At 47.3% G+C, this 17017-nt stretch overlaps 1 protein-coding gene across 1 annotated transcript; it reads right to left on the bottom strand.

The window, feature by feature from the left end:
• Window positions 1–13660: 13660 nt before the first annotated feature.
• SP8 (Sp8 transcription factor) lies at window positions 13661–16268 on the bottom strand. Its single transcript, XM_066182484.1, has 2 exons — window positions 16233–16268; window positions 13661–15139 (listed from the first exon to the last, which is right to left on the bottom strand). The coding sequence occupies exons 1-2, from the start codon at window positions 16251–16253 to the stop codon at window positions 13661–13663; spliced, it is 1500 nt and encodes a 499-aa protein (XP_066038581.1). The 5' UTR covers window positions 16254–16268.
• Between the last annotated feature and the right edge of the window lie 749 nt (window positions 16269–17017).

Genomic DNA, 17017 nt, shown 5'->3' with positions numbered 1-17017 from the left:
TTAAAATTTTGCAGCCTGGAGTCTAAACTTGGCGCGTTTCACCTGAGTTCACACACAATGACACTTGAAGGATCACAAGACCCTTTCCTTCTTGTATTTCTGTTTTCCATACAATTACTTCAGATGTAACCCCTAATTTTCCTTTTTCACTCAACAGAAGTAAATGTCCTTACAGTCTTTTTTATCCAGCCTGCAGTTGTGGATCTTCACTAAATACTCCTTGTATTTCCCTCCATCGTCCTTCAATCTGACTCCACCATAAATTTTTTCACCAGATGCTAGTGTTATCACTGAATTACAAACTGAGGAAATCACACAAACTGTGCATCTTGAACAGGACAGGGTTTTTAAAAATAGCTTCATTTCAAATGAAGGCGGTGAGACCCTGGAACAGTTTGCCCAGACACGTTTTGGGTGCCTCATCCCTGGGGGTGTTTAAGGCCAGATTGGAAGTGTCTTTGAGCCACCTGGTCTAGTGAGAGGTGCCCTTACCAATGGCAGGGAGTTGGCACTAGATGATCTTTAATGTCCCTTGCGACACAAACCATTCTATGGTTCTGTGAATTAACAGATGTCTGCAACATTCAAGTTCAAGTCCTCTTGCCCTTACACACTGGAGGCAGGCATCACCACAGTTTATGGCTTATCTTCCACTGTTTGGACTATCTTTACAGATTCTTTCAACTGCCCTTTTCTTTCCTGCCATATTCCAGCGTGCATTTCTCTACCTAAACCTCCACGCTGCCCTCTATGTGTGTACTGCTCTCTGCATTTAATGATGAAGACCTGTTGCTTTCTATTTGTGTGAACTTGCTCAAACCAGGGTAGCAGCAAGAGACCAGTTACTGATGAGTGTTGTGCAGCCCACCACACAACTCTGGGCAGGAGACTGTCCTACAAAAAGTTGGAGTGACAAAACAAACAAACTCCAAACCGGACTGTTCTTTGAAGAGGGAAATGGGAGGGAGTATGGAATAGAGGAAAAGGAAGACTTTTGAGAGACAGGCTAGAGTCGTGTTTTCAATTAGACAGGTTGTGGTTGTTCAAGATAAGCTTATAATATTTCTCCTTTGTATTTTTTGCATCAAAATTTATAGTATTTCATCTTGTTGTGGTTTTTTGGGTGTTTGTTTGGTTGGTTTGTTTGTTTTGTTGTTTGGTCGGGTTTTTGTTTGGGTTTTTGTTTGGTTTTTTTTGTTTGGGTTTTTTGTTTGTTTGATTGGTTGGTTTGGTTTGGTTTTTTGGGGTTTGGTTTTTTGTTTTTGTTTTTGTTTTTTTTTTACTGTAAGAGAGTTACCTTTCTCTGAATTTCAGTTATCTTGATTGTCCTCTTCAGGTTGCCTTATGTGTCGAGTCTTCTGTTCATCCATCCCTTTGCTATGGGAAGTGTTCCTCTTCTATGTGTGCAAACTGAGAATGTCAGAAGGGTTTTGCTTCTTGTTTGCACAATGCTGAATATTTTCCTTGTGTGATGCAGTTTAATAATTTGGTGGTCTAGCTTGAAATATCTGATTTGTAGTTTGAAATCTGGAGAATCTTAAACTGTGTAACAGCTGTGAACGTTCTGCTGGGACAGCCACTTATGTACCCTGCGTGAAGGTACTGCTGTTCACCTAGGCCCTCCACCCTCTTGTCCTGCTCACTTGTTTTGACTTGTTTCGGGTGCTTTAGGAAACAAGTCGTGAATATGCCTATGGAGAAGATGTTTGAGTTTTTTTGCAAATCCTCAAGTAGACACTTGCTGTGATAGTGTTACTTCCACATGTGCTTTGCCAGCAAGTCTAGCCTACCATCCTATGAGAACATACTATTTATCTTTCAGTAGACAGGACAAGTATTGACCTGAGCACACAGCACAGGACCTGCAATGCTTACTGAAGTTTTCATGCTAATGATAAATCTAATTAGCAATTAGTAAAAAGGCTATTTTTGTGTCAAAAATATAGGGAGGAAAATCAATATATTCTTATAGACTTCACTTGTGAGTTTTTAACTAGCTGCTTCAACACCTGTTTTTTAGTTTTACTTTCAGGAAGAAAAATTTGGCACTTTTTTGTGGAAGGGGCTGTGAAAATGGGAAAACCTCAAAATGGCTTTGCAAATAAAGCAAAATAAACCTGTCTTCTCATAAAAATTACCAGGTTCATAACTTGGTGAAGAGAGTTTGCCTAATTTAGATTTTGTTTTCATTACAACACAATGTGAAACAATCCATTTCAGTCAAAAGGCATCATTCCATGATCTTTTTTTCAGCTAAACCAGCTGAGATTTGATAGTTGCAATTCAGCCTAGGAAAGGAAGGCTTCCCAAGGCACCCAAGTGGAAGTGAAAATTGCCTCTGACAGAATTGTATTACAGGCATATTTGATAATTATGCAACATGCATGTGTGACTGAGATTTCTCTCCCTCTCTCAGCAGGTCACATATTTGGCTAAGAAGAGCCACTTTATGCCTGGAGGCACAAATGCACTGCCTGTTTTTGTGCCCAGCAGCACTGCCCTTGCGGGAGCAGGCATAGTCACCCACCAGCACCCCTTCCTCCTGCTGGTTTAATGAGCCTCTGACTGCTCAGATTCATTCTGAAGGTCGTAACTCCCTGTATTGGTAGAGTTCCGTAGGCAGGAGAATTTACATGTTTAGATATATAACCTTCCGGTTGAATTCTGAAAGTACCCTGGATATTCCAGTAGTTCATTTGAACTGCAGCAAAACTTAGGCACATCTCCACTTCTACATAAATGTGTACTTCATGCTGCTGCATTAAGTCTTCCAGTCTTGGAAGAAGGATCAGAGCTGCTCCTTACTCAGTGGGAAAGAGTTTCTTTTCAACAGTCTTAAATCCATCCTAAATTTACAGCTTTCCACAACTGCTCTAGTCCTGTGATACAGAATGTCATCACAATAGAGGTTTTATACACCCAGCTTCCCACAGGGAGGAATGAAACTGGTCCTGGTGGCAGAATTTGCAGTATGTGAGGTGCCTTCCCATCAGATAAAAGTGAAATCTAAGGTCCTTATGCTCAGGAAAAATCACTGACTTAACTTTGTCAAACAAAAAGTATTCCAGAATTTTTCCACGTGCAAGACCAAGTTGTAAGGCAGTATGTCTTAAGAAAAGTAATCTGCAACTCAGTGACTTTAGTTCGCAAGCCTATTTGTACCAGATTCTGAATTGAATTGTCTTTTGTTAATTAATTAGTTTGTAAGTCTGGGTTGAGTGTGCTACAATTCCCTTCTGAATTTCCCTTATTGAACAATCCATCCCACAGCCTCAGTTACACAAATCAGCTTTACATGATGGGAGAGGTACTTGTGAAATATAAATGTAACCTCAAGAAAACAGGCATCCACTAGTCATACAAGGGACATATTCTTGTATTAGTCAAAAAATGTAAAGATCATTCTAAGTTCATTAAATACTGTTTGCCAGCATTCCCGTGTGGAAATAAATTTGTCTGCACTTTGCAGTGATTTCTTATGGAAACAATTTTCATATAATCAAACCACCAGTCTGCCTCTGTACCTCTCCTCACAGGAATTCTTGTATCTGTTGGCTGGTTTGAGGTGCAATTACTAAAAATGAAGAAAATAAGCAGCTAAGTAGTGGAATTTTTTCCTGTATCACAATTAAAGAGAAGGCCAATCTCGTGCCTTGTTACAAGCTAAAGTATCTCTCCAGCCTGGCAGCTTTTGTTACTGCTCACTTTCAGGAGAAGCTTTCATCAGCATTTACATCTCTGTTGAGATACAGATCTCTTTCTTCTTTGGCATGAATACAAGAGAAACCACACATCGTTTGATCTCTGGAGCAAATGCTTAGTTTTGTCAGTGTGCATTTAGCATTTAGACAGCGCCCGCGGACAAATGACTGAAATTCTGCTCACTTCTCAGCTTGGGCACCTCTGCTCTGACTGCTTGGAAGCCTACCTTGCTGGGGCAAGGTAAGTGAGACACAGGAAAGGAAGGCACACTGCTGTGACCTCCTTCCCATCATTCATTAAAAGCAGTTTCCTGTACATCGTTTGGGGAGCTGAATCCTGGTAGTGTAGAGAAGGAATCCTCAAGAGTGAGTGAACAGGGTCAAGCTCATAAGGGATGAGCAGGATAAGACACCAAAGTGGCCATACAGAGCCTGAGAGCATGTAGGGGCATCCACACCTGGCATGCAGGGACCTGTACAATAAAGTGCTTGCTGGGTTTGGCAGTAGCCAAGTGTCCATGTTTTACTTCCTGTTCCTGTTCTCTTGACTGGATTTCACCTTGCTCTTTTTTTTCTTTCTTTTTTTCTTTCTTTTTCTTTTTTTCTTTTTCAGTCTTCAAACAGTAAGATCAGCCTTGAAACCCACCCATAACCAAGATCTTTCCTTCTGCCATGTGCTTGTGTCCTAAAGCACATTATTGTGAAGGCACAGCCTGATGTGTTATTGACTCTTCAGCTCAGTCTTCACCCAGGCAAAGCCCCAGTAAAAACAGTGTTTCATGAGAATGAAAATTTGTCCAACACAGACTAAACAGAGATTTTATCAGAGAAGTTATTGCAGTTGGGCTAGAAAAGACAGCTGACACAAAAAACATAAGGGAAAGATAGCAGGCTCAGTGAGATCATGATGACTGCTACAAACAGGGGAGGTGTGGCTAAGTTATGTGCCAAAAATGTTTCTAGTTGATGCGGTTATTCCCTCCTGATCTCTTCTGTGCCTGAAGAAATGCAATAAATTTTATGAAAGTATTTTTTACAGAACTTTCTTGAATTAAGCCTGACTTCAGAAGTGCATTTCCCTCTGCTATCAAATGGCAAAATCCACACATGTAATTTTGAATATATTGCAGCAGATGAAGTGTTTGGCCCACAATCAGTAAGTACAAGTCACCAACTATTTTACAAAAGGCTGAATTATTTTCGTTTATATTTAGCTGTTGAACCTCTCTCTCACTCCTTTACATGAAAAGCAGTGACAATGTGCATATTGTCTTGAGGTTTTGGGTCTCTTTTAAAACTTCTGTTAATTCTCCCATGAGTATTTTGATAGCAGGTCAGCAATTTTATTATGAAACAAACGTGTCTTTCTGCCTCCAAATGACAAAATCAAAACAGAATAGATAAATACTACCAGACAAAAAGACTTGTTTATTAAGACCATTACCTGTGGGTTGTTTTTTTTTTTCATGACTTTCATCTTTTATTAAGTTTTGATTGAAAGATATTGAAAGTCAATAATCTAACCTGTAAAATGTGTATTATCTCTAGAAGGCAACACAGCTTCTCCTATCATCCACAATCATTTTATGTAGTTTTATTGACAACAGGAAACCATTGCCTGCTGTACATTTAACATCAAAAAATACTGCATCAAGAGGAGGAAAATCTTTTGTTCTGTGTATCTATATTTCAACTTGAATGTATATGTAATAGAGATTTTTTTTTTACATTTCCTCTCTGATATGCCATGATACTGAATGGAATATCTACCTCATGATAGACTAGAGGATATGGATGTGGAAACTCAGCATCTTAGAAGTCCATCATCTTTCTTACCTGACTCATAGAATCAGGAAAACTTAATGTCTGCCACAGCAAGTGAAAATTAGCAGGGCCTGACATGAATGCTAGCCAGGTTGTGATTTAATGTCTATAAAACATTATGAACTCTTACATACCATGTTTTGTAACTGAACTCATGTTTGGGTATTCAGTAGCTCTCCAGAACAGAAACAAGATCCACATCATGACTTTGGCATCAATTAAGTTTTCTCATTTATGAGCAGAAACAGGTCAGACTGAATTTTTGGGTTTCTGTGTCATGAAGGAAGAAAGACTAGGCAGAACTGAAAAAAAAATGTATTGCACTTACATTTTTGTCCTTGATGAGAGCAATTTTTTTAGGATCCAAGTCTTTCAGAATTCACAGAGCTTTGAAAGCTCTTTTTTAATAAAGATATGCTGCTTGCGTGTGTTTTCAATTCATGCATGCATTCATTCATTCATTCATTCTTCTAAATATTCTGTGCTTGGCAAAATGGGACATAAATTTAGTCTGCAGCTGTTCCCACAGGCTGTTGAGTTTAATTGAAAGTAGAAGTGATCCAGTGTCAAAGTGGGCATTAAAACAGAAGTCTGCTGGAAATCTTGGGCTTGGTGCATGAGACTGATAGACTCCCTGACTGCTGAGCCAGGGCTGTGTCACTTTCATGTGAGTGACACCAGTGCTCTGGAGGGAAGGAGTCCTGCTCTGCACCCCTCCAAAAAGTGAGACCTGTGTGTTTGTCCTAACACAGAAGATGGCTGTACAGAGTTAGCAGTGTGCCACTGCATTCAGCACAATTGACAACTGTGTTTGGCAAGTGTTTTCTCCGTTTGGCTTTGTCCTTTCATATGTATATGGATAAGCAAATTAAACCCCATTCTTAGTGTGGCAATGGTTGGATTATGCAAAACAAAGCAAAGACACACAGCAAACAGTAATGTTGGCTTACTGACGTTTCAGGTACCAACTTTTTACCAGGTAGGGATTTCCTCCTTGGGACAGCCTGTTTGCATTGCCCACCCAAACTCCACATCAAATGTAGTACCCTTTGCCCTTCAGCAGTCCCACTTTATAGGTTATTTGTTTATCTGGAGAACCCAAAAATCACTACTGGCAAATAATTGTGGCTTGCCTCCTTTACCCAGACGAAAGAGAGGTTCACAGGACTCGCTTGGCGACTCTGAGAAGGCAGTCGAGTGAAGTGTGGTGGTAATGTTTTTGCAATGGGCAAGATTTGTAAGGATAGGCAGTATCCTTACAACAGGTTGATTGCTTCAATGGAGAAGAAAATCTTCGTACCTGTTGCCAGGCATCTATGTCTGATCTTCGAGTATGAGCATGAAAATACCTAAAAACAAAAACCACAGACAAACAAACAAAAAAAACCCACCACAAGACAAACAAAAAAAAATCCCAAACCCCTGAAAAGTAGAGGAGAGAAGGCGACTAAGGGGTTAAAAATTTCTAGAGCTGAATGAGAAGGGACAGCAGTGCAAGGGAGAAAATCCCTGCAGTTCTGAGTGTTAAAGCCTCTTCCTCCGAGTAGTTACAAATCCGACCGCCCGTTCACTGCAATCGGAGGCGGGGAAGCAGGCGGCGATAGTACTTCAACACTTTATTTGCAGGCTGAAGGGGTTTTCTTTGCCGGCCGCCTTTCCTTTAAGAGGACACTTTTGCCCGCTGTGCCCATTCCGCTGCATTGTCACCGCGTCGTGCCGTCCCCCCGCGCCGCCGGCGCCTCCCGCGGGGCTGCCGGCTGCCCAGCTAGCCCTTCCCAAACCGGGTGCCAACAAGGTTGTAAGAATTTAATAACCATATACATTTTGATTTTAAAAAAAAAAAAAAAAAGTGCTTTCTAAAGCTAAACCCGGGAGCAGCTTTAATTAACTGTGGAGCAATTTTAATTGTCAGGAGAACACTTTCTGCCTTTCACACGCACAAGTCGGTGAACACCTGAGCTACCCTGAGAAACTAAATTTACTAAATATAGGAAAGTACTTTGGCGCGTCTCCTCGGGACAGAGTTTTCTGCAATAAACTCGAGGAAAAAGAAAAAAAAAAAAAAAAAAAGAAAGAAAAAAAAAAAGGAAAGAAAGAAAAAGCTGTCCCCATGCTAGCGTTAAACGACATGAACCCATTCAGTAACTCAACCAAAAGCCTTGTCACCCTGTCACCTCCCCCTCCCAGCACCTTTGAACGAATTCGGGGGTGAAACATCTAAAATAAATTCCCAGTCCTTCCCTAGTAGTTGCTTTCGCATTTCCAGCGTCTCTTCATCCGAGACAAGGACATTGTCCTGCTGCGGCGGGGATCCCCGGTCGCCCCATTTCCAGCCGCCGCGGGAATGCTCGGCAGAACCTGGGGGGCTGCAGGCACCTTCTCCATCTGACCTATTTCCAGGCGATTTCACGGGGATTCATTCTCCCATAAAAGCGTGGAGCGGCTCATCTGCCCGCAGAAACGAATTCTGGACCATTTGTTCTGCAAAAAAATTAAGTCTACCGTCCTAAGGAGTGTTGCTGTGTGTCCCCTGGGGGAAAGTAGGGCCCTGCGTCCAGGGGGAGAGAGTTGGCTGTGATTTGAAATAATCCCTGAGGTTGAAGGACACGCCGGCGTCCGGTGCCAGGACGTGTGCGGTGCGGGCAGGGGCGGCCAGCACGGCACGGGTCAGCCACGGAGCTCTGCCAGAGTTCCCCTCCGGCCCAGCCCAGCAGCCCCGCCGGGGCGGCTCGGTCCCCTCGGGGTCCCGCTGCCGACGGGGCGCACACGCCGGGTGGCGCTGCGAGCCCGCGGCAGCTCCGCCGCGCCGCCCCCTCTCCCCCGCGTGTGCGAGTGTGTCCGCGTCGGGGCACAAAAGGGGAAGGGGAGCAATGGGGAGGCAGCTAACCCCTCTCGAAAGAAGCGCCGGTGCAGCAATGGGGAGGAAGTCCGGGCGAGGTGCAAAGCCTTGCGCTCAGCAGCAACAGGGATGTGCGAGTGGCCGGTTTTATCGCCAGCGGAAGGAGAGCTGGCAAGGCGTGGGAGACAACATTGAGTGCATAGGCACACGCATGCACATCCTCCTGTCTCAAGGGATGAGGACAGGCGTAAAGCGAAATATGTTGCCAGCAATAATAATAATAATACTTTAAAAGAAATTTTAAAGTATTCTTTTCCTCGTCCCCGCAAAAGAAATTTGCACGGCTTGACATCGCCCCAGAAGTAAAAGCTGTTCAAAAGAAGCCTCCCGCCCAGCCATCTCTCTTTCCATAACAAGGGATGAACGATCACAAGCGTTCTTTCTGCGTCCCCGACCCACAGGGCAGCCCCGAGGCTCCAACCGGGAGCGGGGGTCTGCTCCCAGCATCACCTCCCCGGGGACACCGACTTTGCGAAAGCGTCGGGACTCCCTGTCTGCTTTCTGCACTTTGCAGAGCACTATCGCTCAGCCTGGAAAGCAGAATTCTCCGACTGCCAAGACGAAGATTGCTTCACAGGAGGTTGGTCCATCATTCAGCTCCTCACCGGGCCTTGCAGGCAGTATAAATATGCTTCTTGGAAAATTGTGCACATCTCAAGAAGTAATACAGGATCCCAGTTTGTTTTGAAATCCACAAGTGTAAAATGGAATTGCCCTGTATTTAGAGTGCCTCACTAAAGCTCCTATGCGCTTGCCATTATCCTCTATTTCCCTAATCCCTTTTTTAAAAAAGTAATTCCAAGTGGCAGTTAGAAAATCATAGAACAGGAAACACAGTAATTTTCCTAAATAGCACAGTTTTTCTAGATACACACCTTCCTGATGTGTAACAATTTCACCATACACTTTAGCAAAAGACAGCCAATTTGGTTAAAACTATGCCAGAACAACAAGCAAAAAAATTGTTCTACTTTTTAAAGCAGATATTGCAAAATGTGCTTTCCTTCATGGAATTGTTGAGGAATTTTTAATATATCTTTATGATGAAAAAGAAAAGTGTAATGGAGTGAGCTGAGAAAGCAGACCCTGATTTATTCCAAGAAACATAAGGTTATTCTGACACAGCGAAAGAGCTTTGTCCTTTTATCACAAATCTGGCAAGAGCATGAGCAACTGCACACCTAATTTGTTCACACCTCCCAGCTCCTTCTTTGCAAAGCTAAACCAGAGGTGGCTTCACAGAATGTAGCTGAAATGTGGCGGGTTTTGGCAAGTGCATACTTACTTCCAGCCACTCGTACTGAAAGATTTGTTGGACGGCATCAAGTATCCTTACTTCATCACCTTTACAGCTGTGAATGTGTTGACGGCTGGATTAGCCATCACATCCACAAATAAAGCATTTGAGATTTCAGTTCTTGTTTTCTCCTTTCGCATTCCTAGACTGGAATCGAGGAGAAGTCAACACCTTTTGATTGCAGTTTAGTCTCATCAGGCACAGGCCGAGGTTAGCAGAAGGGGCACTACCAGCAGGCAAAAATGAAGCGGTGTTTTAAATCACTTCAGCTCCACACATCTCCCATCACCAGTCTATTGAAAATTTAAACTGGAAAATGACAATAAAAAGCCGGAATAATGGGTAAAGCAGGACACGAAATTCGATAGACATTACTACGAGCTTGAAGGGAAGCGACTTAAAAGGTCAGAGAGCAAACAGGAATGGCCACAATCATCTGAAGGCAGTTGGAAGGTGAGTTGATGGACACCGGTTTGACCTGTAGGTCAGCAAACTAGTTTAACTCTACCTTGATCTGCACAATGAAGAGACAAGTTCCCGGCTCCTATCAAGCAGCTCAATGCCCTTATCTGGAAGGGTTTAGTAAAAGTAAATCCACTACAAAAAGGAGCTATTCAGCCTTCAAGTGCTGGGTTTTGCTGGTAAAAGAAAGGAAAAATATGTGTGTTCTCACACAGTCTGGATCCAAACTGGCAACTCCCAAACAGCAGCAGCACACGCTCCTTCCTGGATGAAGGATGAGTTTTGGTGCTGGCTCTATCCCACTGCCAGACAGTCCCAAGATGGAGCAACCAGTGCCCTAAAGAAACCATCAAGCTCCTGGACAACAGCATTTTGATGGCGCTCTCTTTTCAGGTGGATATTGAAGAAGCAGTATTAAAGTTTTCCTCTGCTCCATTACCTTTTTTTACTAAGTGCTCAGACCATTTCATCAGGACCAAAATTTCCAAGTAACATCACTTCCTCTCACTCCCACTGGGGAAATCAGGTGCTGCTACACCACCTCATCTACATGGCATTTAAAAAAAAGAAAAAATTCAGAGCAAACTGTTGCTTTGTTTCGGTAGCAAACTTTGCAGGTCTCTCCTGGTTGTGTCTGTAATGAAGAAAAATCCGAATGCAGCTCAGAAAAAGTCAGCCAGAACAACTCTTGTTTCTAGCGGCTGTCAGCAGTCCCATCTAACCCCTACGGCATGCAGAGGACCAAAATCTTGAATGTATCTGGAGTTACTCTGTGCTTTTTAAATACCTGTTGTTTAAGGTACTACTAACAGCCATGTGTTTTACATGTTTGCACAAAAGATCATTCTGCTATGCAGATTACATGCTCTAGCCCTGATTTTCCAACAGTACCCCAAAAGTGAGCATCACCTCCCTAGATAACGCAAGAGGCCAGATTTCCCAGCAGAAACGAGACGACCTCCACACGCTTCCCCACCCCCATCCCCCCACCCCCCAAAGAAGGTGGCAAAAGAAAATGTTAGGAGTTTGAGGGGTTTCGGTTGGTTTCGGTTTCGGTTTGGTGTTTTGGGGGTTTTTGCCAAAACGCTAAGCAAATGCCAAAGGCACAATTGTGTTTTTATCGTTATCCAGAGAGAGCTTGCGGAACAGATTTAAAGGACACAGCAAGGGCGGCAGCGCTGGACCGGCTGGGTGACAGCACCCCGCAGCCCCTGAAATTGCCCAGATTCCCGGCCCTGTGGGGAAAACGCCCCCGAAGAAGAAGGGAGTTTTCACACACAGCCGCGAAGTTTCCCAGCCCTGAGACCTGAAGAAGTTAGTGCTCGCTACGGCAATTAGCATCGCTCCCAGCCACAACCACCTTACCTCGAAACAAAAGCGGAGGACCACTTTTTATTTTGTCTTTTAAAGCAATAATGACCCTCAGCATTTCAATATTAAACGTCCTTTCACAATGGATCTGGCGTGATGGGGAAAATAATTTCAAGGAGGAGGTATATGCAAAGCAGCTTCTCAAACATACTCAGATTTGTGAGAGGTGCTGTACTATTAGAATGTAAAAAATATTTAAAAAAAAAAAAAGACCTAATGTCTCTCATTTAGTTTCCTTTTAAAAAGCATGAAACAACAACAATGTACTCATTTTAATGCCTCAAAGCTGCTCTCAGTATGTGATAGAATTTACGTTGGTTGCACGTTCACTTTTCTCTGAAACTCTAGAGAACAACTCATGGCATCCGAGTTCAAAGTAAATCATTGACTGTAACGATGGACTTACAAAGAAGAAAAACAACTGGCTGACCTAAGGTAGAATGTTTTTCTGGAGTTTATTAATACCATTTAAAATATTACAGATAAAAATCAATTACATTTCATGCATTTAAAATGCAAATCTAAAATGTTCCAGCGAAGGGCTTTTCATTTCAATGTGAAATATCCAAATTATTTCAACATTACAATGAGACAATTAGTTTGCAACACTGCAAACCGCTAATGTAGTGTCAGGAGTGTTTATTAACATTTATCAATATTATTTTCAGGAAATACACATAGGCCAACGTTAGTTCAGTTTCACTTGGACAGTTTATTTAATACATGGGTCGTGGCAAACCCACTTTATGAAATATAGGAGAACTCTCACCGTAACTATACCTGAACTGCCAGCAAATGCAAATAAGTACATGCTCCATTAAATTAAATGTCATTCAACATTTATCAAATATTGTTTGCTTAATTACAGTTGTATGCCTAGCTAAATTAATATTCAAGCAAAACCTATATCCTGAAGTGTGATTTGATGCACACTTCAAGAAAGGAGTCCAGAAAAAAAAAAAAAATGCAGTGAGCCAGGACTGCAACAAGAATGTTTTCTCGTGACAGGAAAAGAAATAAAAATTAAAAAGAAAAATAAAAAAGCTCAAGTGTACTTCAATATATTTTCAAATATTTACTGGAAGAAATTTACAAGAAAAATACTATACAAAATCGTCTCCTGGACAACTGCACCTCACACCGATACATTGGTGGAGTTTTATTTAATTGTTAGCTAATCTAGAACGATTCCCCAGTGGTACAAACCTATAGGTTCAGACGCATTATACAAATATTTAATTTTCCTATTCCCCCCCGGCCTCACTTTTTTGGCATTGGAAATACTTCTTCGCTTGAAACCCACGGTGTTTCTTCATTTGTCTGAAGTTAAAAAAAAATATATACGACTTTCAACCTAATTATTTTCAACGTATTTCGCGATTCCTGCTCAAACGAGAATTATACAAATGTGCTGGCAAACGAAGTGAAATTTGGACTCGAAGAGGTAAACGATTTGTTTAAATTGGAAAAAAAAGAAAAAAAGGGGGGGGGGGGCAGTGAAGAGAAAATAAGCACACTGCCGCTCCGGTCCCGAGGAGCAGACGGGCTCTGAGCAGGTACCGGGATGAGAACAGGTCCCAGTGTCAGCCCGGCGCTGTGCGGGGCACGGAGCGCGGCTGGCGGCGCTGCCGTCGGAGCCCCGCCGGGGGCAGCCCCGGCCTGCCCGCCCGCCCCGCCGGGGCACCGCGGCTGTACAGGCGCCAGTGGCGGAGGGAGGGAGGGAGTATGGGCCGGTTTCCAGCAGCAAAGCGAGAGGGGACGTGGGTGTTTTTTTCCGCCCTAAAAGCAACACGAGGCGGGGGGTCTCGAGGTGAGGGGGAAAAGGAGGAGGCGGCGGGGCCGCCCCATGGGGGGTCGAGGCTCTCCGCCCTTGCAGAGCCGCTCCCCTGCCCCCGTCGCGGGGGTTGCGCGGCCCGGCCGCACCGCCGGCCCCGTGCGGGGCTCCGGGAGGGCAGCGGAGAGACCGCGGGGCTGCGCGCTGTTCTTGCGGAGCCGTGGCAGCTACTTACGTGTCCGAGTCCCCGCCGCAGGGCTGCGCGTTCGGGGGGCTGCGCGACCGGGAGGGCGGCGGGACTGGGGGGCGCGACGGCCCCGCGCCTCCGCCTGTCACTCCAGGCCGTTGCGGTGGCTGGGCTCGGGGGGCGGCAGCAGCTCCGGGGAGTGGCAGGGCGGACTGCCAGCCGCGCTGTGCTCGCTGTCGGTGTCGCTGCCCTTCTTGCCGCCTGGGCCGGGGCCGCCGCCGGGGCCGCCGCCGCCGGGGCCCCCGGCGCCCCCAGGACCGCTGTGGGTCTTGACGTGCTTGCTGAGGTGGTCGCTGCGCATGAAACGCTTGTTGCAGACGGGGCAGGCGAAGCGCTTCTCGCCCGTGTGGGTCCGCAGGTGCCGCTGCAGCTCGTCGGAGCGGGTGAAGCGCTTGCCGCAGAAAAGCCAGTTGCAGACGAAGGGCCGCTCGCCCGTGTGCCAGCGCAGGTGCGCCTTCAGGTGCGAGGTTTTGCCGTAGACCTTGCCGCAGCCGGGGATGTGGCAGCTGTGCAGCCCCTTGCGGCGCAGGCTGGCCCCCGCCGGCCCCAGCCGCTCGGCCTCCTGGCAGTTGGGGCAGTCGCAGGTGGCGCGCCCCGAGTAGCGGCGGGCGGAGGAGCGCGGCGAAGCGGCCAGCGGCGCGGCGGGGCCGCCGCCCAGCATGGAGCCCCCGGCGCCGGCCAGCGGCGAGGGGGCCGAGTCCGGGTAGGAGCCGGGCAGCACCGGCTTAAATCCGTCCATGAGATGCTGCCCGGCGGGGCTGAGGAGGTGCGAAGAGGCGCCGCTGCTGAAGGCCGAGTGGCCCAGGCCCGAGTAATCCGAGTTGTAGCCGCCCAGTGGCGAGTGGAGCGAAGACTGGAGTCCGCCGGCCGCCGGGTGCAGGGAGCCGGGCAGCGCGGCCGCGCCGTTGGGGCTCTGCACGTCGATCCAGCCGGCGCCCACGTCCCACCAGCTGGAGGCGCCCGCTGAGCCTACCTCGCCGGCGCCGAGCCCCGGGTGCGAGGGTTTGAACCAGGACTCGTAGGGGTGCGCCATGCCCACCCGCGGATAGATGCCCTGCAGCCCCTCCACCGACGTGTGCACTTTGGAGATGAAGACGGGCTGGTGCGCCGCCGTCTCCTGTCCTGCGGCCCCACCACCGCCGCCTCCGCCGCCTCCGCCGCCACCGGCGGTGCCCGGCGCCTGGAAGACGGAGTAGTCGTTGGCGAAGGGCGAGCTGGCCGCCGCCGCGCTGCTGGAAGTGAGGGAGAAGGCGCTGGAGCCCGGCGAGCCGCCGCAGCTGAACGAGTCCGAGACGAGGGCGGCCGCCGCCGCCGCCGCCGCTGCCGCCGCCGCCGAGGAGCCGTTCCGCGCCGCGCCCGCCACGCCGAAGCCCGGGAGGCCGGAGCCCACGGCGCCGCAGCTGCCCGCCGAGGCTGAGGAGGAGGAGCGTTTCCAGGGGTGGAAGCCTTTGCCGAAGGAGGACGTGCTGTCCGAAAGGGAGGACGGCGAGGGGCTGGGGCTGCCGATCTTGTTGCAGGTCGCGGCGAGCATGGCCAGCGGCGTGGAGCCTACCCGCGGTTCCTCCTGCGGGCACAGAGGGGAGAGGGCCGTCCCGCCGGCGTCAGGGATGGAGCGGCCCCGCGCCAGCGCCCCGCGTTCCGCGCCCGGCCCCGCTCCGCCGCCCGGCCCCGCTCAGCTCCGCCGCCCGGCCCCGGGCGCAAAGTTTCTCGACTCCCGCGGGAGGATCCCTTTGCTGGGGCCGGCACTGCGGTTCTGCCTCCAAACGCCTCCCGGGGCTTTTTTTCACCATCCAACTCCCCTCCCCCGAAGGAGCTCAGGAAGGGTTAAAAAAGGGGGAGAAAAAAAGAGAGGGGGAAAAAAGTTGCCTCTGTTACCGTAGCTTTAAAGATGCCCCCGGCACGGCGGCAGCTACGTTTCAGCCTGCTCCCTTTCCCCGGGACGTGGCTAGACCCCGTCCCTCAGGCCAGTAAGGCTGTTTTCGTAAATATAAAATCGCAGGACTATCAAATTACTAGCTTTTTTTTTTTTTTAAGCGTCCTTTAAATCAGTCTAATTTACGTAGCAGCGATAATGAAATACATAAATAAATTTAACATATGTAAATATGTATGCATACACGAGTTGAACGTACCTGCTAGACACGGTGGGTTGTGTTATTTTAAAGGGAAAGAAAAGCCACAATCTGTTGCAAAATTTTTAAAAATTGCACACAAAAAACCCGATAGTGCTGGGTTTTGGATTTTTTTTTGTTTGTTTGTTTGTTGGGGTTTTTTTTCTTCCAGCAGTCACATGTAAAGAAGACAAGCACTTCTTCGGGGGCACAGGAACAGCACAGCCCAGGCGCTGTAGGTTGTTTCTACAAATGCCCTTAAAACCTTTTCTTGCTCACTGAAAAGTGACTCTGCCCCTTTTTCCCCCTCTCACTCTTGATTTTCTCCTAAATTCACTTGTACTTAGGCTAAAAAAAAAAAAAAAAGAAAAAAAAAAAAGAAAAAAAAAAGAAAAAAAAAAAAAAAAAAAAAAAGAAAAAAAAAAACCCAGGCTGAATGGAGGAGACTGATAGCCCCGGTCAAGACAGGGGTTATTTTAACCCCCTCCAATCGACAATAAAAAGAAACCAATTAAACCAGCAAGAGAAAAAAATCCTTAGACTCACCCCTAGAAGTGAAGTTGCCATCACACAAAAGTGCCCTCCTCTCAGAGGATCTTTTTTATATTGATAAATCAGAGGCAGTGTTTTTTTTAGAGGTGTGCAATACAATGATCAGTTCCGCCCATTCCACCACAATTGTAGCTCCCTCGCCGGCTTTGAAGTGCCGCTGAGCCACCGCCAGCCAATCCCCGCCACCGCCGCCTCGCTCGCCGACGTGACTGCGTGAAGTCACCAGCGCCGTCGAGCTCAGCCGTCGGGCCCCGCCGGCTCTGATGACCTCACGCACTCGCGTCGGCGACCGGCGAGAGCTGCGGTCCCGGTCCGCAGGGACCGCTCACCCCGGGTCGGGATACTTTGTCCCGGCCGCGCCTTTCTACCATGCGCCCCCCCCCCCCCCCCCCCGCGCCCTCCCCACCCGTGTGCGTAATTCAACAACAGTTGGTTTTTTTGGTGGTTTTTTTTCTTTTTTTTTCCCGCGGAGCTGTTTATATTTGAATTTTTATATCATCATCATCTCAGTCTTACTATGATTATCAGCACGGACTGGCGAGAGCGGTAGCATCCCGTTTCTCCACTAGCCCCCTGCTTTCCCCCCATCCCGATCCCTTCTGGTCGGCCCTTCTCCCGTTGTCCCGGCGAGGGGGGTGAAACACTTTAGGCCACTGCTGCCTGTCGTTCTCTGTCTTCTCGCCCCCGCCGATCGCGCTTTCAGGCGTGATTCTTGGCGGTGGGGGTTGCACAAGCGGAGCCCACCAGGGCAGCACCGGCACAATCAGGGGCTGGCTCGC

This window comes from Chamaea fasciata, unplaced genomic scaffold (assembly GCF_029207755.1).
Source record: "Chamaea fasciata isolate MVZ Bird 193981 ecotype frontalis unplaced genomic scaffold, bChaFas1.0.hap1 SCAF_1, whole genome shotgun sequence".
NCBI classification, from domain to species: Eukaryota; Metazoa; Chordata; class Aves; order Passeriformes; family Sylviidae; genus Chamaea; species Chamaea fasciata.
Note: the sequence above shows the minus strand (reverse complement) of the source record. Positions and strands in the feature narration are given on the sequence as shown.

Coding starts and splice junctions, on each gene's coding strand:
- SP8 (XM_066182484.1), bottom strand. CDS start 16,253: ATGGCAACTTCACTTCTAGGG. Junction 15,140..16,232: donor TGGCAACTTCACTTCTAGGG/GTGAGTCTAAGG, acceptor CTGTGCCCGCAG/GAGGAACCGCGGGTAGGCTC.